We start from the raw sequence: 24783 nt of genomic DNA, 5'->3' as shown, positions 1-24783 counted from the left end.
GGGAAGTAAATATTGTGAGAAGAGGTGGGGCTTCCCTTGGAGGTCAGCCATCGCACGCTTCCCACCGGCGAGGTCCCGGCCAGCTCAGCCCTTCCAGGATGCTGAGGCCCTGCAGGCACCTGAAAAAACCCAGGAGCAAGAGCGTGCCCCAGTTGCCCACAGGATCACTTCCACCGAGAGGTCTGAACCGAGCTGCCCTCACCCCCGAGCCCGGGGGATTCCCCCCGTAGCCGCCTCTGCTCCCCTCCCGGGCTTGCTAAGGCACGCAGGGGTGCGGGATGCCGAGCTGGAGGACAACGCTGCAAACCGGGCTGCAAGCTGTGGTGGGGGAGCGCCCGCAGCCCACGTGTTTGCTGTGGCAGCCTGACCTCATTCATCATTGCTCCTGCGACTTGCAGGCGAGCAGCCCAGCAACTCCCAGCCATCGCTTCCTTTCTAGATACGAGCCCGTGTGCACCCTGCCCGACGCTCAGTCTTCAACACTGTCTGTAACAGCATCAGCCGCTGCCTCTCTCCACCACTTCGGACTGTCGCGAACGAGAGCGTTCACCAAGCCGTCTCCATTTCCTCATCCATTCTAGCCGGGGACACAGCTTGGGGAGGGAGGGGATCCCACGAGCTGCGCGAGGTGGGCTTCCACCCCGAAGGGAGAGGAGCACTGCAGTGTCCCACGTCCCCTCAGGGCAGCCAGCACAGGGAGGTCGCTCCGCTTGGTCACACCAGCGGAAGCCAGACCACCATCTCCAAGGAGAAGCCAGCTCAGGACATCACAAACTCATGATGCAAGAACATGAGCTTTTGAACCAGCGAGCTCATGTGGGTAGGGATGCCACGGGGCTGGCGCGAACCCTGTACTTTCCGTGGCCCTGGGGTAATGTCACCGCTACAACTGAGCGCGCTCCCAGCACTTCCCAGAAGGGACCAAAATGCCCCATGGGACGGCGGAAGCAGCTGAAATAGGAAGGAGACCTGAGACCATAAGGTCAGTAGGAGATTGTGGAAAGTTAATCTCCTTTGGCATGGCCCCCATAGTGCAGAGAGGAGACTGGTTGCCCCACACAGCTGCCTTTGAGAGGCCCAACACTCATCCAGTGCAGCTCATCCTCTCCCGCGTTGCCCGTGGCCCCCCCGAGCCCAAACGCAGCCTGCAGTGTTTCTGCCAAAGACGACGTGGGCACTCCTGAACTGAGCTCAGCCGGTCACCTTTGTCATCGCGAGAGCTTTGGAAATCCAGGAAGCTTCTGCCCATTTCTCTACTTTCCCTTTCACTCCATCTGCTTGTCTTCCGGCCCTGACCTCAGGCTACAGCCCCATTCCCGGTGGCCTCCCCGGGAACGGCAGCTGCCTGCCATCAGGCAGACGCGGCATCACAGCCCCTCGCAGCAGCCAGCCAGCTCCGAAAGCCGCTCGCAGCAAGCCACAACTGTACAGGCAGCATCAGATGTCGGCCAGGTTCGCCAGGCGGGCTCTCTGTAACATGGAGCTCATGTCTGGCAATTTCCTTCAGCTTCTCTGCTGGTATTTTCCCACATACAACGTATTACGACAGAGATAGTCTTCCAGGAAGGTTCGCTGGGATCCTAAATAGGCCAAAAGCATACATTGCCAGCCCAGGGAGCTCGTTTCAGACATCCCAGGCATGAGATGATGCTTTAGGGTTTAAAGCCCTTTCCCGATTCCTGCTTATCTTTGTGCAACAGACGAGAACCCGCCCCGAGGCATTAGCACAAAGCGAAACACAGCCTGCTCTGACCTCAAAAAGCCAAGCTAGCAATTAGGCAGCAGGAACCAGCATCTCCGAGTCCGCACCCCGCAGGCCCGGACGATACCCTCGCGGCACAGGGACGCGCAGCGCCCGGCTGAGAAGAGGCAGCATCTGCTGCTCGTTCTCCGAGAGCTGCGGGACGGAAGAAAAGGGTTGCCACCAGCCTCCCCGCGGCTTCGCCTCTACCTCGAGCGGGGGTCATGCTCTCACCTTGCAGCAAGGGAAATGAAAACTCCTCTCGTGGTGGCTGCTTTGTTTGTCATTAAATCCCAAAGAAAGGAAGAGACAATGATATGGGGGAAAGAAGAAAACCAAGCAATATCAAGAAAACACCCTAGGATGACTCACCGACAGTGAGTTTATTAGACAGCCACATCATTTGAAATGCAAGCCTGCAAAATACACGGTTTCAACTATAAATCCAAAGTCTTCTGCAAACCCCAGCCTAATTACAGGACCTCCAGCCCAGCAAAAGTCCATGTACAGGGCTTTTTGTAAAGATGGGGAGAGAACTTCTGTTCTCAGGTAAAACACTCCCAAATGTGCAGCGTTTGAGGAATTCATGGCGTTTCCCATTTTTTCCAGTGAAATTTGTGGACAGAAGCGAGAGAACCACCCAGACGGTGAGATGACCTACAGCTGGTCAGTCAAAAGCACACATCCAGTTCCATCTTTCAGCTCCTCCACTCCTGGGTATTTTACCATGCCTAATTTGTCCCTGGAGTTCTAATTAGCACCAAAAGTAGAGCAGGCAGCTGCCAGCATAGTAGTGCCCAGGATGTGCTGCTGAACTACAGTGAGATTCATTACAGCCTTGGCATCGAAGACCTGAAAAGCCCTTATGGCCACTACCAGCCCTTGTGCAAATCAATACAGTGCACAGGCCACGGCTCTATGCAGAAGCAGGACTGGAACATGCATTCCACAACAGGAAACGTAGCAAATAAAGGTTATCCAGTAAACCACTTCCAGAAAGCCATGCCAGGAGCCAAGCTTCAGGATACAAAGCAAAGGATCTTGCCGGAGCCAGACATGCTACTGCCAAACACACTGGGAACACCAGGGAACAGGGGATGAGTAGGATTACTCCTGGAAAGTAGAGGCGTAGAGAAACTGCTGCTCAGCTTATGGATTCAGGGGGTGAGAGGTGCCTGTTCAGGTGACAGAAGGGGCTGTTTGGCCGCCTTCACCTGTGACTCACCCGCCCTCTGAGCTATTGTGAAATCCAGATTGTGACAAACACGGGAACTATTTTAAGCCTTTAAAGAACGCAGTACCGGAAGGCTGGATTGTTCGGTCCTTCCTCGGGCAGGACTGCCATCGAAGGCACGGCCAGTTTCTACGCGAGGCAGAGGAAAACCTGCGTGACCCCTCACTCCCTAGCAGAAAGGGGAGGACTAGCACCAAGAGCACCCCGATCGCTTTGTCTAGGCTTGCTCACCAGTGGGGCCGGTTGCCCACTGTATATTCCCAAGCCAAGGGATAATTCTTTTGAACCTGGTCTGCAATAACGTGCCACCACATTTTTGGCACAAACTACTCCTCCAATCCTTTCAAAGCCTTCTCTCCGCACTGGCAGACCTGATGCTTCAGATATTGCCGAGTTCGACAACCAAGGGTAAAAAGCCTGGTGCTCTCGGTGGGTGCTGTATTTGGGGGTTGATAGTTCTGACTCCTCCCGCCCTGGTATTCCTGTTGTGTGTCTTTGTATGCAAGCAACTGCACTCTTAGGTATTTCTCAGGGATTACATAATGATTAATTGCCTTCCAATGAACTTTGCCTGAGCTGCCTGCGCCAATAAACAAACACAGGATAGCCAGGCTCAAGTCAGTGCTCGTATTATTGTCAAAGAATCAATGGGAACCGAAATGAGTTCCATGCCCAACAAGCCCCCTAGAGCCACTTCAGTTTGTCACCGTAAATGAAGCCTGTTTTGGTTTTTTTGGGGGGGAGGTGTTTTTTTGGTTTTGTTTGTTTGTTTTTGTTTTGGTTTTGGGGGGTTTTGTTTTGTTTTTTTAAATGCTGAATTCAGCCCCTGGTACCACCCGGCAGAGCAGGTGGCAACAAGCAGGCACGGGCATAGCGGTAGGGCTGGCACAGCCCTGGGCTGGCAGCCCCCGGTACCCTCGGAGGTTCGTCCCACGGGCGTCGGGTCGGGCAGGGCTCCGACCACGCTGGGCTGGACCAGCGCTGCTGCTCTGGCCGCTGTGGCAACACTCCTGCAAGGGCTAGGGGGAAGCGGAAGTGGCTTGCGAAACAAGCCGAGAAAACGTTAGTTAAAAAAAAAAAAAAACATGCAGAAATGCCTTCCCCTGTTTTCACAAGCTAGAGGCAAGGGAAAGTAACACCACCAGAGAGCTCAAGCTATGGCCGAGGGCTTGTTTTCTATGTAGATGTGACAAAAAAAGTGTGACCAAAGCATGGCACATACACCTTTTCTTGCCTTCAAAGCTCAGCAACGGCCCAGGAGAAGGGCAAGAAATAGGTGAAAAATAACAAGCCCAAGCAGCGGTATGTTAGTCAAGAAGCAGAAAAGCTCTGTGCTTTTCTATAGCCAAGTCAAGAAACCCCACAGGAGACAGAAGCCACTTAATCCAACTGCGGCAGCACTAGTGCCATCGCTCTGCTCCTCACAAGGGGCGCGCTGCCCCTTCCAGCCCCGCGTCCCAAGGCGGCACGCACAGACACTGTTCCTAAACACGGCTGCTCTCCTCCCTCTCCAACGGGAGCAAAGCAACTCCGGCAACCGGGTGATGCTCGAGCCCAGCTGCCGAGCCAGGCGGGCTACGGAGCAAGGCAGCAGTTCACCGTGCCCGTGTTTCGCAGCGCGTAACCCTGGCGCACCAGGAGGTACGCCACCGCTCCCCACCACCTTCCAGAGGCAAGCTTACCTGTTATTTCATTATTTTAAAGAATTTTATTTTAAGTCACTTTGGTCTTCATAGCTGAACTCCGCGTCACCCAGGTGGTCGGGCTGAGCGAGGCTGGCAGCGCCGGCGGAAGGGAGGGCAGCACAGCCGTCCGCCGCACACGGGCAGAGCCCCCCGACCACACGGTGCGGCAGTGTAGGTGGGTTTGACCCAAGACCCGTGAGAAGAACCCCAGATTTACAGACAGCAACACCCCAAGGATGAGAAAAAGAACATTTTTTTCCCCCAAGGAAACTGCACACTAAAAAAAAAAATAAAAAAAAAAAAAAAATGAGGTGTGCTGGGCATGGATTTTTCTAAGGAACAACAATTGCCACATGCTTGAGGGTGAAAGACTCAAAGCCTTCATCTAAGCTTTCTCTTCCACACAGCTGCCCACAGCTCCCACTGTCAGCAGCATTGCCAAGCTCTGGGCCATGACACTGAAGTCATTATCAAAATATTTAGGCCATGGAGAGCTCTCCCCCTCCCCTGCCACACAGATACAACCGTGGCTCTGCAGAGTGTGGGACAAGCTTCACTTGGACTTCACCAGGGATGGAGCATCACACGTTTCAGTGAGTTTAAAGTGAACATCAAGTTTAAAGTTCAACCAGCTTTAATATTGTTGGGCCACTGCTCTGTAAGTAAAGGGGCGGTGTGTTCCCATTCCTCTTCTCTCCCCAGCCCAAACATTTTAAGAAAACCCTTCAGCTGTTCTAAGGGACAAGGCCCTTTGATCTTACCATTGTTGTTTAAGTTTTTTTTGCAGCCATAGTTACAACTTAAGCTCCTCCCTCTTTTTTTCCCTTCCTTTTTTTTTTTTTTTTTTAAGCTAACCCAGCAGATTAGCATCTCTCCGTGACACCCTTTCCAGGAATTACATGTTAAATCCCTCATGAATCAAAGCGACAAGAGCTGGGCCCCCGTCACTTGAGCCGGCTCGCGCAAAGCCGGAGCGGCGCGGGCTCGGCTGGCGAGCGGAGGGCTGCGAGCGACAGGGACGTTCTCGTGGCTTCGAACGGGCCCGTCGCTGCGAGAGCCAGGCTTGTAAGGCAGCTGCACAACATTTAACAGTTGGTCTTTTGTTACCCACATTTCAAAACAGAGCATTTGTAGCCCATAGCACGTACAGCACTAACACCACCGTAATAGATCAGATAAGCCAAATTCATCTTTTTAAGCCATATCTTAAGGCGAAAGGAGAACAACAACATAAAAGGCACCCTTATGAGTCGCTGTGGCACAGGGCTCGGCGTTATCTCTCTGGCAGCCGGCACCGAAAGCCGTTTGAAGGCGAGTTCAAGTGACCAAACCCCTTTTCTGCCGCACGGGGGGCTGCGGGCGGCACGGCAGCCCGCGCTCCGACAGCCTGTCCCCACCCTTATCGGGGAGCCAGCGTCCCCGTCAGCGCCCGCTGGGAAGCGGAGATAGCGTTTCACAAGAGGCACGAGCGCAGCACGACGACCCCACCGTGAGAAAGGCCGCGAGTCTCAGGGCTCCTTCCAGCAGAGCCCACGCTTTTGTGCCATCAAGTCCATCCCCGGCTAGCTCGCGAATTCTCAGCGCCCAAGAGAGCCCTTGCTCCCGCTGACATTAACGCGGCCACCTGCAACCGTAAATACTGCACCAACTAAAGGGTTGTGCGGGACTGAGATGCGATCCGGCGGCTCCAAGCACTCAGCCTGCACCGCTGGCTCCGCTCGGAGCGCCGGCACGGCCCCAAGCTCAGCACGGCTTTGCTTCAGCAAAGCAGCTGACGGGGGAGCCGCTACCCCTTCTCCCTCCCAGCGCACCCAAACAGAGGTCAACCCTGAACCAGTAAAGCCACAGCCGCACGTTTTATGAGTTGTATCTTAGGTGTCTTAAAAGAAAGATAACTCTGCTTTTTTTAAAGATGTTTGAAAAGGGTCCGAGTTAGGAACTTGTATTTTTATAGGCCCACAAGCCTCCAGGTGCTGCAGACTTCCCAGGCTAGCACATGCTGATCACAGCTCCCGACCGCTGGCCTAACAACTTATTTAAGATCATTGATTTAATGAGCTTTGGATGAGGTGGGTAACAAAGTGTATTTGGCACGCAGCGTGTTGCTATCTATGGGCTGCTATCGCTTCCTTATCATACCCGCTGGACTTACCAAAACCAAGACATTAATAGAATGAGAGCTAGAAAGAAACAGTTTCTCCCCACCCCCTTCCTACTTTTCAGCTTCATTACCCTCTGCAACGAGTTTCACCATTTCCTCATACAATCAGGTCCTCTTTTGCTGAAAAAGTCTCTGTATAAAAATAGGGAAACCCCAGTAGCTTCTACTGGCTGCAGGTTTCTTAAGGTCTGCTGTATGCATTTCAGACTCCACTACAGATTTGATTATTTAAAAATAATATATATTTAAATTAAGCTTGTCCTACTTTTGCAAAGGCTGTGTCAAACCAGTTCGAGTTTGCTCAGCTGAGCACACGGGGAGCCCAAGACACAGCTCCCTGACAGTGTTCTGCAGGGCCATAACCCTCCCCAGTAAAACTATTACCCAGCCGAGCCCTCCTTCCTCCTGCTCAAACCTGGCCTCATAAAAACAAAACCTACTAAAACGAGCACTTTTCTTCTTCTATCCACATGTGAATTGCTCCCAGGTCAGACTATTCAGCGTACAAATCCCGTCCTTTTGCACTGCTCAGGGACAACAGGCTTTTCGGAGCGAGCACAACATACGGAACGTAGGGCAGGGTGCAGGCACGGGCGGATTGTATCCCTTCCCCACGCTTCCGTGTGTGGAAAATGGGCGGAAAACAGGCAGGAACTTCATTCAAACATCCTGAAACTCACGGCCGTACAAACACTCTGACTTGCTCCAAATGATTTCTTTTGTGTGAAGAGCGAACTGACTTTAAAGTGACTTCAAGAGAACGATTAAAAGCGTTCATTGCGTCGTGGCCACCTACGTCCTCCTCGCGCGCAAGCGGGTTGGTTTGTTTGGGGCTTTTTTGGCAGCTGAGCAGAACAAGAGGGCAGGCCTCTTCTCTCACACCTCCATCCTATATGCATCACCACCTAGGGTAGTGCTCCAGATTTAGAAAGACAAAGGATGACAATATGCAAGTTAAATCTTAGCATGGCAGGAAACTATATCTCTGCAATAATGCTACTGGCTATTAGCTAAAATAAGGCTTTATAGTACATGGCACCCAAGTAATTTGGGATTCTTAAACAAACAAGCAAAATCTTGCATGAGAACTCTTCAAAAACCAACCATGTCTACTCGCCAACCAGGATGGAGAACAGGCAGAGGAGAGATCAAAGGAGATGGAGAATTAAAACTTCACTAGGAAGTATAAAATAGCCCTTTGATTTCTGTCATAATGTTAACCCCCGCCCCCTGATCAACAACGTTAAAACATCTCAAAAGCAGACAGTTGCCTGAATGTACTGGTTATAGACGGAGAGAACTTCTGCTTATAAACACGTGGTCTTCACTGTGTCATTTACTATAATCCACATTCTCATTTGGGTTAAAATAGGGATCAAAGGAGATGGAAGTAGTTGGAGATGAGAAGATGTTATTACCTGACAGGATGACACCCTTAGCCTACAGTACATAAAGTTACTCTGATAATTTTATTATTGGTGTGAGGCTGGAGTTAATAGCAGAGGCATTCAAATATGACAACGGACTTAAAAAACAAGCCAGCCACTTACAGAGTAGCTTCATTCTGAACGTTATCTACTTTGGATATGTTATACATGTTTAAAATAGAAAGGATTTAAATCAGTTATTCTTCTAAGTTTTCATTTGTCCCAGAAGCCTATTAACTTATTTTACAATGTTTACCTCATTCCTATCATTGCATGACAAATATAAGCAAACAGTTATCCAGAAGAAGAGCGAACGTTGCTATGTACACATGGGTTTCCGATGCACAACACCAAGTAAACTGGTAACAGAAACACTGATTACTACTGGTGCTACTTTTGGACAGATAAATATATTAGGGATTTAAATATGATTTTTAGGAATTGCATTTTGTTCGAAGATAGGATCCTTCACCACAGACTTCCACTCAATGGATACTCAGGGCCCAGCTCTTTGGAGAGTTTCTATCAAAGGACATGATAGAGACAACAAATAAATACAACAAGTTGCAGGACACTGTGGTAAAACACCTCCGTCCTGACCTGCAACCAGCCAGCTCCCTTCTGGCTTTCTCTTTCGTTACTTCTTTACTTATGTCTACTTATTACTTCTTATTTCTTTACTTCTGAAAAAGCAATACCTTCTTGAATGATCTAAGGAGACCACCCAAACCCAGCTGCCCAGCTAATTCACAACCCCAGCTCCAAACTACGTATGTAACGCGGGTCCCCCGAGGAGCCCGGACCCCCGCCTGCTCCTCCAGCCAGCCCCAGCCAAAAGCCCCCTCTGCCAGCGGTTGCACAGGGGCCCGGAGCCGGTGACAGCGAGAACGCTGTTCTTTGGAGTGCAAAGTACAGGGAGCATTCAGGCTTTAAAACCGCTGTCCTCTAACATTAAGGTTAAACATTCATAGCACTGGAGGTGTCCCACTCTCCGGGAGCTGGGCTCCCCTTCTCGCTCCAAGTTTGCTGCCGGCGAGGACCACGGGAATACAGATAATGTCACCCCGGGAGGATGGCAAAGCCCGGGGGGAGCCCCGAGGCTCTGACTTCCAAGAAATCTCCCTCCACTCATGGTACCGACAGGCTTGGCACGGAACTCCTCGCCGCCTTGCCAAAGCATCGCTCTGAAAACAGGCGATTTAAGGGGAAAAAAAAAAAAAATTACCGCCTTCTCTCCCCCGCCCCAAGCAAAGCCTTGCACTTCCACACCCCCGGCGCACTCGCTGCCTTTGCCCCCCGGCCCTCTCCCTGCCAGCGGCCCCGGGTCCCGCAAGCGTTTCTTTCCCCGCAGACGGCTTCCAGAGCTGTGCAGCAAGCGGGGAGCCTTCAAGGGACCCCCCAAACTGCTGGAGGGGGCACCGCCACCCCTGCCGCGCCGCAGGTGCTTCGCTTCGCGCCCCGCCCCAGCCCCGGACCCGGACCCACCTTGTAGACCTTGCCGAAGGCGCCGTCACCCAACTCCCCCACCACCTCCCACACCTCGCCGGGGTCCAGGTCGCGGCGGACGTGCTCGTACTCCTTGGACCTCCGCTTCTCGAAGGTGGAGAGGCGCAGGATGCGGCGAAAATTAGCGAAAGCCATGCCGGAGCGGTGCGTGGGGCTGCCGAGGAGCCGCGGCCCGGCGGCGGCCTGCGGGGGGCCACGGAGAACCGCGGGGAGCCAGCGAGAGCCGCGGGGAGCTGCCGCAGCCACCTCCCGCGCCCGCCCCGCGGCAGGACGGGGCCGCCCCCGGCCGCGCACATGGAGCCGGCGCCGCTCCACCTGCTGGCCCGCCCGCCACGCCCCGCGCCGCGCCATTGGCCGGTGGCCGCGCCCGGCCCCGCCCCGCCCGGCCCGGTATGGCACGGCATGGCACGGCATGGCACAGTGTGGCACAATATGGCACGGCATGGCACGGTATGGCACGGCCCGGCCCGGCCCGGCATGGCACGGCACACCACGTCATGGCATGGCCGGGCACGGCATGGCACGGTGCAGCACGGTATGGCACGGTTCGGCCGTGCCGGCAATCCTTGTCCCTGAGCGAGGCAGGGAGCCGCCGATCTCCCCGCCACCACCCCTGCGCCCCAGCCCAGCATGGAGGAGGCCGGCGCTAAATACAAGTAACGTTGCAGACCTGGAGGGAAAAGTCTGGAACTCCCCAGCGGCTGCTCTCCTGTTCCCGCCTGCTCAGCCCGGCACGCGCAGCGCGGTGAGGCCACAGCATCCACACCGGCTGTGCTTCGCCTCATGGGCTGTGCTGCTGGGGCCCGAGCAGAGAGACGCATCGCCGGGTGTAAAACCATAACCCTAAACTGCCTTGGCAACAGAGGGACATGTCCTTCTCCCCCCGGTTCATCTCCTGTGAAAATAGCCAAAGACAAATATTTTAAGAACTCCCAGTAGCAGGAATTCGAGTGTATTGGCAGCATGGGCACCCCCCAGGAGCTTGTTTTAGAGAAGATGTGACCCAACTGGTGTTAAGTGTGAAGGTTTGTATCCTCTGCCTTGCAAAAGTTAAAAAACCGACTTGAAATCAAGTATTAAATGGGGACATCTAGGGGAAATACCCGACGGTGCAGCCGTGCTTGACAACATCTGTTTTTAACAGAGGGCTTAGTGGTAAATGGTTGTCCAGGCAAACCTCAGTGACACCAACACTGCTCACACCAGCGTCTGTATTTTTCCCCGGACACACGTCCCATTAGCCAGCCGAGGGCAGAGGTACGGGAGGGTGTGTGTTTGCACACTCCATCCCGATGCGTAATGCAGGCAAATGCTCAGCATCTCGGCCCAGGAACATCTGGGCTTGGTGATTTCTCATTAGTTCCCTGATGTATTATACCTTAGAGCTTGGGGGCTTGACTGTCGCCTCTTGTCATTGCTGTTAAGAAAAAAATGGGTTTATCCTGGTATGATCAACCCTTGCATTTCTATGGGGAATTTCCCAATACCGATGCTTGAAATAATATTCAAAACTCTGATTCATAGAAATTTGTGGCTGTATGAGAATTTCAGCCGCCTTTTTTGAAGAAAGTTTCGTGTTCCCCTACTTCTTCCCTTCTCCACACTGAGTTGTAGGAAAACCACGCTGAAAATGCAACCCAAGTATATCCCTTAAACAGAACGGAGCTGAAAATAATTGAGCACTTGTTTTCACCTAACTTCATGGGTTTTGGATCTGACCTGATACAATGTGTGAGTTTGGCAGTACTGGACTAAGAACAGGAACAGAGCAACTGCTTTCAAATTTTCATACTTCTTAATCTCAATTCTTCCAGTGTTTTAGCAATCACTTTTTTTTTTAAGTTATCATTTTTAATAATTGTAGTGTTTTTACTTTATTGCACTAGGGAACCTGGGCATTGTACACAACCACAGAAACATGGCTTGGATGGGACCCCCAGAAATCATCTAGGCCAGGTTCCCGCTTGGAGCAGGAGTGTCACCAGCACTGGACCAGGTCAGACAGCAATCTGTCCAGCTGAGTCTTGAAAAACCTCGCAGGATGGGGTGGACACGACCTCCTGGGGTCACCTGCTCCAGGATGCACCACCATCTGGGGGAGGGTTTTTCTGATGTCCCACTAGACCTCCCACCCTGCTGCCTGTGGTCATTGCCCCTTGTTCTGTCATCTGCCTCCCCGACAAGTGTTTGACTCCATCATCTTTGTGATTGCCCCCACAAGAGCTGTGGGCACGTATTGGGAATATCCGTCCTTATCAGGTGCTGTAAAGATATAGAATCCAAGATAAATCCTGTACCAAAGGGGTTGTGGTGTAGGTAGATGCCCCATAGACTCTCTGAGGGGAGGCTGATCAGATTTGCAAACTCAAGTTACCCCTTTGAAAGCATTTTAAGGGCTGTGGCATTTTTTATGCAGCGCTTGATACCCTCTCAGCAGATTTGCTACCTCTTGGCTCCATAGCCAAAGGGAATCAGCCGGTTGAATTATTCCCACCCACTTCTTTCAACCTAGTCAGCAAACAGGTTAATTACCTATCGATGAATTACTACTTCTTACTGTTTCTCAAGTGATAAATGAGAGAATAAACTCCAGAAATGCAAAAAACTTTGCAAATCTGCCCCAAGCTCCCGGTAGCACCCCTGATCCTATGGACAGATGGTCACGAGCATCGCTATTGCGTCAACCGCGACCGCTGGGAGCCAGCACAGTCCTCAGCAGCACGCGTTAGCAGAGCTGAGCTCTTGCTCAGCATTACAACCCAGGGAGATGAAACAGCTGACCTGACTGCAAGACTACATACAGCTCGGTGTTTTAAATGTTGGGTTACAGAGGGTCTGTCAATGAAAGTAAGCCAGTGGAATTTGGTTTGTTTAGTATTATTCCTGGTATAGGTTAGGGGTAAGGAATAAAGAGCACTTTCAATGGTTATTGCTATGCTGGATTGGACTCATTCTGGCTTGGAAGAGGAATAAGTGATAAACACTGAATATAAATATAAGAGCAGTTCAGCTTCCTAACAGCTAACTTGAACAAGAGATTTGGCCTTCAAAAGCAGCTATCTCTGAGCTATAGCTCCCAGTCGTGTTGCACAGGACACTGTCAGGTACTGGAAACTAGAAACATCAAAGCCCTGGCCAAGAGGAAGAGCAAAGCTCTGCAGCGGCTGCTGCGTAGGACCTCCTCAGCACCACTTGTCCGAGGCAGAGATTTGAACTACAGTCTAAAATAGATCCTTAAGTCTGTTATCTTGCATATTTTAATCAGATTTAATGCTCTTGAGCATTGTAAGAATAATTTCTGTCACTTGATTTTAGTATATATTATCCTTTAATGCTGAATGGAAGGGGAGCCTTTGCCTCCACATCTGAGGGGAATTCTTGAAAATGTAGGAAAAGCATTGAAGTCATGGGATGGAGGTTGCATCTGGTTCTAGGGCAGAATTTTCTTTCTGTGAGGGGTCATTGCCATGGCACTAACTCTGTTTCGCTGATCTTCCCCAGCCAACAGAGATGGAGCTGACATCTGGGTGTTTTCTGCAGCATCTGCGTTTAGATGAAGTATGCTGCCTGTTGTCAGTAAGGACTGCTGTGGCACTGGCAGAGGATTTCCAGCTCCTGGACGTTCATCAAAAGGAATTACCTGAACAGTAAGTACTTCTAAAAATGGGATTGGCATTAATGCTTTAAAACTACAGGTCCTGCGTAATGTTTTGAGAAGAGATACACAGGGTGCTACGTCACTTGGGATTTAAAACCAGAGGTCATAGACATTACAAATATTGCACTTGAGATGTTACAACAAATGCAGCACTCTGTAATACTAATTAACTAGCAGGCTGGTTAATACCTGTGCTTGGCAATACCCCAAAAAGCTTTTGGATACAGCATATATCACCATGTCCTCCTTGCTCTATCATGCCCCAGCTTCTCCGGAAGATTACATGGCCTGGCTACTCCTGAAATATGTATGGCTCAGGGGACCACGCAGAGCCACTGAGATCCATTTTCAGCTCACATCGAAGGTATTGCTTTCCCCTTCCCCCTTCCATTGCCTCCTTCCCTGTTTGAGCGACAGAAAAAGGTCGAAGAGCCTACAAACCTGTTCGATTTTATGCTATTTCCGCCCTCTTTGTCCCAGCAGCATGCAGCACCGCAGGCTCTACACGGTAACCAGGGGCTGGCACAACGAGGAGACGATCGACGTGGGAAAAGCCCAGGCCAGTGATAAAGGAGATCTTCACAGCTGTGCCCGCGAGGGGCCGGGCACGCTGGGCAAGAGGGGAGTTTTGCCTCACTGAAGCTAATTCCTTAGTACTGCAGCAACCTCATCGAGTAATCCTTCCCATAAACCGATGGTGCTCCGTGCTAGAAAGCAGGTGGGTTTCTTGCCAAGAGCGTCCTCCACACGAGGCTGTTTGCGACCCCCCATCCGCTGGCTCCCGCGTGCGGTTCTTCAGTCTATCCCCATGTTTCTGGTTTGTTTGAAAAGTCCTTTTTCCCTCCAGGGGTGAGCAGAACAGAAGTCAGACAGAAAATTATGAGTGCTTTAACATTGTCTTCTGTGCAGAAATCACATTTGCTCCTTTCATAAATCAGGCCATCTTATTAATACTGTTCTATTAATTCTGAACCGTATCTCTTGTCTTATACTGTGTTTTAATTGCAACCTGTCTGGGAACAGCAGGCATTTAAAATGAAATAAATCCAGCTAATTATTGCTCTCAGCTTGGTGCAGATGATGCCCGAGAGCTCACTGTTTCCCAGATCTGCAGTTTTATTGCTTTCTCCACTCTGTGACTGAATAAGGACCAGATCATGCTGCTCTTGGACTTGCTGGACCAAAATACAAGGGGGAGGATTTGCTTTAATGAGTTCTACACGGTGACATGCATCCTTCTGTCCCACGAGGTGTGTACCCTGTGAGTTCTGGAGTCGGTGCAGGGACATCTACACCATCCAGTGCCCACGTAAAGGGAATTGGCTCAGTGGAGCTGATCTTTACTCGGGGCGTACAAGGGAGGGAGGGCGTCCCTGGGTCTGTGCTGCTGCGCAGATAAGGAAAGCAGGGAGATGAGCAGTCCCTGTTAACACCAACCTTGTCCCTCCGGGATAAGTCCAGCCCTGAGGCGGTTGCCAGGTAGGAGCCACCTAAGCTCTGCTCCCAGCTCAGGCTGTCCGTCTTGGCAAGGAGTTCTCTGAGAAACAAGCCCTTGGCTGTGGCTACCTGTAGGGAAGAGAGCAAAACATCTGTTTTCACCCATCGGTTCCTGCTAGCTTGTAGGTGCAGCATGTGCTGATGCCCTTCTCCAGCCCTCCCCGGCATTGCCCACAGCACGGGCTGGGGACAGACTGGTGCCTTTGCAGGGAACGGCAGCGAAGACAGCAGGCTGCGGCGAGGCAGGGGCATGGTAAAGCCAGGCTTACCCCGGAGCCCAGCCCTGCTGCTGGACATGTCCTGCAGCTCCGCTCTGGACCAGGCACCCGGCTGAGCGCTCGGGGCTGCTGCCCACGCCACTTGGGGCGGAAGGAGAGGAGCCAGCGGAGGGACAGTCCTGCAAGTCGTTCGGCACATGGGAAAGGACCCCACAGAGCAGCCTTGCAGCTTGGCTGGCTGTCGGTAGCTCTCCCTGGCCAGCCCCAACCCAGCCGGCAACAGCCTCGTGCTGCCACGTGGCTCCGCGGCGGGAAGCACCAGGATTTTGGTATTTCCTGCGGGTGCGACTAGCAGGAGGTCACGTTTATTCTCTGGACGCGAGCACCGGTTGGTATTCCATGTATTCTTTCCAAGCAGGAAATCAGTGCTTATTGTCTATTTCTAAACCTTTCTGCCGTGAAACAGAACCATCTTGAAAAGCAGTTCACCCACCGGCACGCGGGACCTGCCTTTCGACTGCTGGACGTAGATGGGGATAATATGATTTAGAAATGAGTTGGAAGCCACAAGGTTTCTCTTCAACATCCAGAAAGAAGAACTTAAGAATATATTCAAGGACTTTGATATAGCTGGAGATGAGGTAAAATTAGAGCAATCACAATCAAGAGAGGCCATCAAAATGCCCCTAAATTAAAAATTAAACCTTGGGACTAATTTTGCACTGCAGCCCACAGCCACTTCTCACTCAAGCAAGTTTTCCTGTTGGCTTCAGGAGCGAGTCTTTGATGACTTACTGCACAGTCTGAATTGAAAATGTTTTAGCAGTAAGATAGCAACAGGAAGAAATAATTTTTTGGGTGTAAACTGGGCATATTCCTCTGAGGAGACTCTAATGGGAGGAGGTGGGCAGGACTGGCAGAAGTACCTTTATTTAAGCCACTTTCTTCAGAGTTCGCTTGTGGTTTCTCATTATTCTCCAGGCTCTCTGCAGTCCATTCTCAGAGCTGTTGGCCAGGGCGTACCTCAGCAGGGTACACACTGACTTGCTCCCGACTCCTTCTAGAAACATTACAAGTGCCATCCATTGGCTTCTGCCCCTGCCAAAAGCTGTCATGGAGATGCTGGTGCCAGACACAAGCCCCAAGGGAAGCTCTCTTTCTTTTATAAATCCTTCATTTTGACTTTCAACCAGCTCCAGATTCCAAGGAGAGGCCGTAGGGATCTCGCCCACCCCTGCAACCAGAGAGGGAACAAAGCCAGTACATCACTCCCCTCCAGCTCTGCATTTACACAGTCCGTGTGTGCACCCATACCTTCCCAATTTGCTTTTGCCAGCAGCTCACCCGTGTCCCTGTCTGTCACCTGTGCTTTCAGATCCCTCCCTGCTCTGACATCCCTCTGATCAATGACCAATGCAGCTACACTGGCAGGGAATCCGTCCTGGATTCTCCAACAGACTGGAGACATCTCCGTCACCACTTCACACCATCCTCGTGACTTCAACATCTCCGCATGCTCCAGCGGCACGGTTGAGCAAGACAGCCGCCAGTAACCAAGGGAAATCATTCTCTTTTCCCTCCTTTCTGCTGCTAGGTCCCCGGGGTTATTGTTTTTATTGGTAATTCTCCTCCTCTGCGTTCCACCACCAGTGCCTTCAGTTGTTTGTTCCAGGCAGCTGGTCCATCTCTCCCGTAAGCCCTGCGGGGCTTGCAGCCCGTTTCCTGTGTGGTTTAGCGGCGCAGCGAGGTACCAAAGCCTCCATCCTGCTCGGGGCCTGCAGATAGATAGTTCTCCAGGGCTCTCGGCGTAGTTTCCCCGGAATAAGCTGTTGCATTGACCCTGTCCTTCCCTCTCGAGGCTGCCTGATGAAAAGGGCACTTTAAGCAGGAGCAGCATGGCTGTGATACAGCCCTGAAGGCACCCCGCTCCCCCCACCCACACCGTAACCCCGGCTGTTAGGAATCACTCCGACATCTGCAAGCCATTACACATGGTAGAGAAAGAGCCGTGTGCCAGGGAGGTGCCCTATTAGCCTGTAACATCTTCGGGACCAGCCCGAGGCCATCAGTTGAAACCAATTTCTCCTGAGTCAGTCAGGAAACTAGAGCGAGTCGGAGAAGGGGACCAGAGCCTGGACTCCGGGTCTTTCTCTGAAATAACTGTTTATATCGGGCGAGGTTGCCTTGCTAAGCTAGGGATTTGTCTCCTCTCAGAACTAGCAACTGAACTACAAGGAATTCAAGATGTTTGTTCTGTATTGACAAACAACAGCAAAAAGAGGACGGGGATCACGAACAGCCTCCCAGCGAGCTCCTAACAGCCTGAACAAGAACCCTTTCCCCAGCTGGGAATAACGCAGCCTCGCTCCTCCGTCCCCCCGGGCTCAGCTTACAACTGCCAGATAGATGTACCGAACTTGCAGAAAGTGAATAATGGAAGCGCTGCAGTTAAGCAATTGCCTGTTCTGTTTTTGCCACTGCATGTTGCCACTGCTCTGCCAAGGCGAGCACCAGAGACCGGCGCCCGAGGAGGAGGAAGGACTGATGCCACCATGGACTTCAGCCTCGCGCCTCACAACTCTCCCCAGGACTAAGCCCGACATCAGCGTTTCCTTCCCCCACGTTGTGCCATAGGTGTGCCTTGGTATTTCAGAGACAACCCCTTCCAGTCCCCTACGTCACACACCAGTTTGACGAGAGTCTTCCTCCCCAGCGCGGCGGTTTTGCCGCGTTCGGAGGCGCACAAAGCAAGGCTGGTTTGAAACGGGGCAGACTGGTCCCCGAGGCTGGAGCCACTCAGGCTGGCAGCTTTCTGCTCCCACACCTTCTGCTCTGCATCCCCCGCCTGCGCGCTCCGGGCTCGGGCAGCTCCCTGCATCCGTGCTGCCGCGCTCGCGAGGAACAGCCCGACGACAGGAAACGCCATTTGCTTTAACGAAACCACCTAATTAAGTCCATGTGGAGAGAAAGCAAGAGAGGCAGTTTAGTTTCTCTGGCTAAATATTGACTGTTTACCCTTTGGGCACAGCAATCCAGTGGATTTATTTCCCCCGTCTCACGTCACAGACGGGGCATCGCACCATTGAGCCTCCTCCCAACTCGCTGCCATTAGAGCTTCCCTAGTGAGGCAGCACGGCTGCAGTGTAAGGGACTAATCAGAATAGAAAATTCCAGTCTCCAAGCACCGCCGCTGACCTCCCATGAAGCGAGGTTTCGGCACGCCTCTACGGCAGCATCCCACCTCTCAGACCTTTGCAACTGCTCCGAATCCAGAGAAAATAAACTACGCAGCTGAAATCCCAACCTTCCGGGGTTATTCAGAGAAAGAGAGAACACAACGACCCACTCTTTGCAGAGCGCAGGGCTTGTTCCCCGAGTTACCTCGGTATTTTTAGCCCAGATTCAGAGGGACCAGCCACTCTTGAGCGTTCAGCCAGGTGCTCCCTACAGCATCCAGGGTGACTCCGGAGTTTCTGCACCGACCGGGGCTGTCGTCCCAGGATTAAGCAGCAGCAAAATTGGGACCGCGGTTGAAGTTCGTTTCCCTCGGCGCCGATTTTGGAGCAGAGCACCAGGTACTAACGCAGCACCGGTCCGCTGGAGCACAGAGTGGGACGGGCACGTTAGCCAAACCGGGACGCAGCTCTGGGCAGCAGAAAGCAAGTAGCGTTTGGCACGGGCCGGGAGCGAGGGTGCGACGTCCACCACGGGGCAGAGACCCCATGCTGGGCATAGCACGTTATGCAGCATCATATAGCGAGATACAGGCCAATGAAGTACGCACAATACAAACAGTAACGATGTTCTATGTTATTAGAAACACCGTAATCTATATAACATAGCTCGATAAATCATAGTCTAAGCTCGTATGCTGCAGGGGTGAAGCTGCCCTTGATTTGGCTGCTTGCAGCGGCGACTTGGGAAAATTTCAACTCTTGCGCACTTTTGACCTAAGAAGCCTTTGGGGTTTTGCTTTGGTCAAGAGGCAGCCTGGAGCTCCCCGCCCCACTTCATACACCAAAAGGCGCTACAGCCGCAGCGTAAGGCCGGCGCGGCGCGGGTGTGCACACGTGCGACACCTCCAGACTGACGTCCCTCGTACGACCTGACCAGCGACCGCGCTTGGCTCAGCTAGGAGGCAGGTAAAGAAAGATCACATGTAGTTTTATAATCCTGGTGTTTGAGGAGATCAGCTCCGAGAACATCTCTGTCCATGCTGGGGGAGGTGGAAGCAGGGTTGTCTCACGGGTCAGAGCAAATGGCTACAAACAAGCCTTCGCCTCTTATTTTACATATATATATGTACATATATACACACACAAAAGGGAATATGTATATATAAAAGAGGTTATATATATTCACACATATAAAAGGAAAAAATATATATATGGGAAAACCTTAAAAAGTTCCAGGAAAATCACATGCTTATTTCCTTCATAACTTCTCTCAAATTCTACCGTGAAATTGTCCTAAGGTAAAAAAAAAAGAAAATTGAAATGTTTAACTGTGGTAAGATTAGACCAAAGTGGCCTACAAAAAAATCATTCATGCTCCTCTGATGCATTAGGTAGTTAATTAAGACTATAAAAGTGGTGACCTGAATTAAGACAACATGTCAGTTAATGTAATTATAGGACAATTATGCAGATCCATTATTGTGCACCGTTCACCCAGGAGCCAGAAGCGCATCTGCAGGCAGGAGCCGGGCGCAGAGGAGGTTCACGCTGGCTGGCTGAGCGCCGCTCCAGGCCCTGCCTTCTCCACGGATCCCACGCCTTATTTGCAAGATAAAAACATCGTCACACCCCCAAAATGATTACCAAAATCTGTCTCTAGGGTATCAGACAGGTAATGAAAAGGTTGTAGAGCTCCAGCTCAGAATTAAAAGCCCTATTGAAGAAATGTAAAAAGAAAAACAACACTGAGATTATTTCTTAAGGCATGGCATTTCCAGGATTACTTTTATTTTTTAAATGTGGGGGGGGGGGGGGAGTTTCTCTTTTTTGTTTTAAATACAGGAAATTTTGTACAGCATTTCTGATAGAAGTTCATGATGGTTTGAAGGTAAAAGATCTCCCCTAGGTTAAAAAAAGTAAAAATCACATAATTTAACAGTCTAAAGACAACCTGCTTGTGCTTTGCAGTTGATTAAAAATCTGTGCACACACTACTGCGATATGTCAATCAAGAAACAGAGGTACAACATAAAAATACACAATGCATTTTAAAAGTTACCTGATGTTCACAGCATCTTTGTATTGGCCTAGAATTCTTCATTGACTGAAGGAGCCAGGGAGGGGGAAAAAAGTTAAAAAGCAAGTTTTACACAACTGGTGTGTTTGATTCTAAAACACTTCATAAAAGTTACAGGGGGAAAAAAAACGGGTCACATCGCTGGAATCCTCTCGTCCTTGTTTCAGTGTGTGTTGGAGCTGTGTATTTTCTGTGTCAGTACCAAATCTAGCACCATATCCTACATAATATGATTTTTTGTTACATGGCAGACACAAACAAACTGCATACAAAAAGTTTTACCATAAAAATGAAGATATTTATTCAAGAAGTACAAATTTGATGGTACCAGCCATCTTTGAAAGCCATTACCATGAGGCAGAGAGGACACAAACCGAAGTCTCTTGCTCAGAGCATATGAAAGCAAGGGTCTTACAAATTGCCAGCTAATGCAGTCATTTCCAATCATTGCTCAAAAGCCACCTCCACTTTTTAAACATTCCCTGGACTTAAAAGAGGCACAAATAGGGTTTTTAATACAAGACCAGTTAGTTATTTTAATAAAGCCATCAGCTAAAATTTATTTTGTTTTCAATTTCCTTAAACTGTCTCCAGCCTTTGACTGGATTCAAATTTCCTAAAGAAAAAGGGACTTGGGAACGAGCAGGTGCAGAATTTTTGGAGCTCAAGATGAGCTAAAAGTTTTAAGGCAGGAGTCAGGATTTTAAGTTCTCTATTTGCCCCATGGCTCTGATCAAATGGTCTTCATCTGTAAAATATACAAATACAGAGTTCTACCGGATAAATACCGAACAAGTGGTCCTGCTCGGAGGGCAGGAACATACTCTTTCACAGAGAGTCCAGTGGACACATTTATTAAAAGTCTCAAAGTCCACAGTAAGAAGCCCGCTGGTTAAAACACCTCATCTTCCAACTACTTGACTTTTGTAGGCTCAGTGGCACGTATCTCCTTCGGAAGGAGAGCTGTAGCTCCATCTCCTATCAACAAGAGCAACACACGCGTGGCTCCGGAGTATCTAAGCGGATGAAATATGGAAGAAGAGAGCCATTTGCAGGACAGAGCAATCAAAAACACCTCATGAAAAGGAGAAGTCTTAAAGCAGGCAGACTTGTATATACAGTCATTAACCAACAGAAGTGTTTGTAGCTGCAGATATAATAGCAGGACATTCATCTTCTTTGGGCGAAGACAGAAGCACGGTTGCGGGAAAGTTTAACTCAAAGGCTTCCTAGATCAGTTAACTTGCACGGCAGACCACCAACATCTAGTGGGTTTGAAGCAGATTTTTTTCTTTTTCCAAGAAAGTTTGCAGAGCATACAAAGCTCATCCCTCCGCCCAAAGCAAGTTTTCAAAAACCCCTTTCTCAAATACCTCTACAAGCTACTCCAGGAGAGCACAAGCTGTCTAAGAGCTGCCAGCCATCATCCAGGAGGGAGGCAGAATTACAGGGGAAGTGGTGAAGGGCAAAGAAAAAAAAGCCCCTTTTTCCTAACAGAGACTACTTTCATTTCAACATAACAGGATCTGAGCAGCGCAGTGAAAAAGCCAACTTTTTTTTTTTTAAATGTAAACATTCTCTGCATAAGGTGCAGGGTCTTGGATGTATTTACAGTGACATAGAAAAGAATTTGTAAAATATAGATCAAGAGTCAGAAATGTAGCTACCACTTAAGCTTCTGAAGACGACAGAAATGGAGAAACGTCCAGCATTCAATTTGTCAACGCTTACACAGCTAAAATGCTTTCGAAACTCCATGGCTAAAAGCATCTCACCATTGTAACAAACTAAGATTTTTTTTTTAATAGTTTAAAAAAAGTTTTTACATTATTTACTAACAATGGATATATATGCATAAGCATGTCATAATACAGTAATATTTTATCAACCGGCCATCTGCTTTTACCAAAGGTTATGCACATTGCCACGTGTTGCCTTGCTGCTCCAATGAACCCCTCTTTCCTCTCCTCCCCAAAGCAACGTAGAAACTGTCTGTGAAAGGCAAAGAGGAGCTGGGGTTTTGTTTGGTTGCTCCTGGGGTGAGGGGTTTTTTGTTGTTGTTACTACTACTCTTAGCATTGAGAGTCTATTAAAAAAACCCAACTTGGTACACTGCGGACTCGCATAATTTAGTTTTCCAAAATATTTCCCAGATCCAGAGAAATAAAGGCTTTCAGAAAACTAAAAAAAGTTCTCCCAGTGTATTTCCATGCTGTGTTTTCTGCAGAGGACACCAATAAACTGTGCTGCACAAAGAGCCAAGGTAGTCAATGAAACTTTTAGGACGACTTTAGATGCTCAGAAGGAGCAGCTGTCACTTGGCTGTGGAAGACGACCCCGAGCATCCTTCTGTAGCGCACCGAGCAACACACCTACGGCATCTGCAGCTTTTCAGGAGCTCCCTCGCCCCAGCAGAGGCATGTTCGTGCCTCTCTGCCTTTCAAGCTGTTCAGGAGTGTGGACTTCCACTAAGTTACTACCTCTGGGTCAGGCAGAAGCAACAATAAAGAGTATAAAAATCTGAATCACATCAGACAGACCTGTCACTAACACGGTAAAAAATGTTATCTACTGGCATCAGTTCATAGCCAGAGCTAATCAGGAATGCCAAAAAGGGCTGAAGGGTCTAACAAATTAAAAAAAAAAAAAAAAAGTCCTACTACTCCTCGCTTGTCTGTCCATGGCATTGCAGGTCACGGCTGCGTGCGTTAAAGAGACGCGTTGCATTGTTCCAAGACACCGCAGGGCGCGGGGCAGCACACCCCTCGGCACGCCAAACCCAGCCCGGCCGTGCCGCGGCCCAACGGGCACCCACGCCGCAGAATAAAGACAGACACCCGCGTGCTTCCACCCACTCTCCCCGCGAGCGGCCGCCGGCGTCGGCCACGCAGACCCGACCCGTCCCGTCCCGCCTCCTCGCTGCGGCTGCCGGCTGAACAGCTTTGCCAGTCGCCCTTCAGCCGTGCCCCCTGCTCTGCGGCTCAGCGAGCCCCCCTGCCCCGGCACGCGGGGAGCCCCGCTCTGCCCCGGCAACCCGCAGAGTCCCAGGCGAGCCCAGCCTGGCCTCCCGCACCGGCACTTGCCCCAAAGACCATCTCGTAAAACAAAGAGGAGGCGGAGACAGAAATGACTGTTCTCTCAGCGTGTGCTGCAACCTCTAGTTACACACATGGGATGTGTTAGTTAACATGCTGTATGCCTTCATTACCGATTTTTTTTTTTATATGTATTTTTTTTGAAAGGTAGAATTCTTTCCCGATACAAATCTTGTAAAATTTGTTTCCAGCAGGGTACAGAAGCACATCTGTACAGCTTAGCACATCTGTTACATCGTACAGAAGAGGTTGCAAAGTTGTCACTTTCACCTATAAAAAGCATTTTACCATTGAATTTTTTCAGTTTTAGATACGTGTTTAAGGAACAGGAGAGGGGAAGAGGCTGTTAGAGAAAAGAGTATTTTTACGAACTAATTCTCTGTTCTATTCAAAGTCCACTCACGACATGGCCTTCAGATCCTCACCTTGCTCCCTGACATAAAAGCAATTAATATAAAACATGGTCATCTATTACAGCATAATAAACCTGAACCTTTTCCAGCTAAGAGGGGGGAGAGGGAAAGACTTAGCTCTTCCAGACCCTACAGAGTCATCTCAAAAACAGTACACGGTGACAACTGACTGAATGGAAATAGAAAAAGAAAAAAGAAAAATCAACAAAATGTATCCTAAAAAAAAAAAAAAAAAGGTTGTGTTTTAGTGTTCACAGTTACAGAATTGTCACCCTGGTTTGCTCCTCCTCAATCTATCACAATTTCTCCCCTTCCAGAAGGGACTGCAGGGAAATGACATCGTAAAGACCATCTATACAGAGATGCAAGTTAATGCCTTACGACACAAGTAGTGTCTTTCTGGCATGAAACCATCCTTTGCCCAGCAAAAATCCAAGAGATTTTTGAGTTGTTTATATATCAAATATTTTTTTTCCCCTGGATGCAAAAATGCAAAAACCTAGTATAGTAAATCATATTTGTCTTAAAAAAACCTCCATAACAGAAAACTTTTGTACCGTCTTTGATTTCATCTTCAGAAAGGAAAAAAGAAAAAAGAAAACTGAGTCACTTTGGTGTTTATGAGAACAGGGAACTAATTTTCCTTTAGACAGCTCTGCCACCACGCTTCAGTCATCCTGTACCACATCAGGGCTAAAGAAGCTGTCAGAAAACCATAGGCTTAATCCAACATGGGGACCGAAGAGAAAGCTGTATTTATTTGGGGTAGGGTGGGAAATGCATATGAAATGTGGATCTGTTTTCCAACTGTCAATGTAAATTCTGCGCCTGCTTCCAGCTGCTGGGAAAGGCTCGTGATGTTGTACAAGTGACCTCTGCTTGTTCTGGCTCTATG

At 50.0% G+C, this 24783-nt stretch overlaps 1 protein-coding gene across 1 annotated transcript in view; it reads right to left on the bottom strand.

Annotated features, from left to right (window-relative positions):
* The window catches only part of STK10 (serine/threonine kinase 10), a gene marked incomplete at its 3' end in the record, with an annotated part of 47917 nt that extends 37988 nt beyond the window's left edge, over positions 1 to 9929 (bottom strand). Inside the window, exon 1 of the mRNA XM_082006335.1 lies at positions 9734 to 9929. Coding sequence (XP_081862461.1) covers positions 9734 to 9889 — 156 coding nt within the window. The 5' untranslated portion in view covers positions 9890 to 9929. The remainder of the gene's footprint in view (positions 1 to 9733) is intronic.
* Between the last annotated feature and the right edge of the window lie 14854 nt (positions 9930 to 24783).

This window comes from Phaethon aethereus, assembly GCF_964289735.1.
Source record: "Phaethon aethereus genome assembly, chromosome: 14".
Classification (NCBI taxonomy): domain Eukaryota; kingdom Metazoa; phylum Chordata; class Aves; order Phaethontiformes; family Phaethontidae; genus Phaethon; species Phaethon aethereus.
Note: the sequence above shows the minus strand (reverse complement) of the source record. Positions and strands in the feature narration are given on the sequence as shown.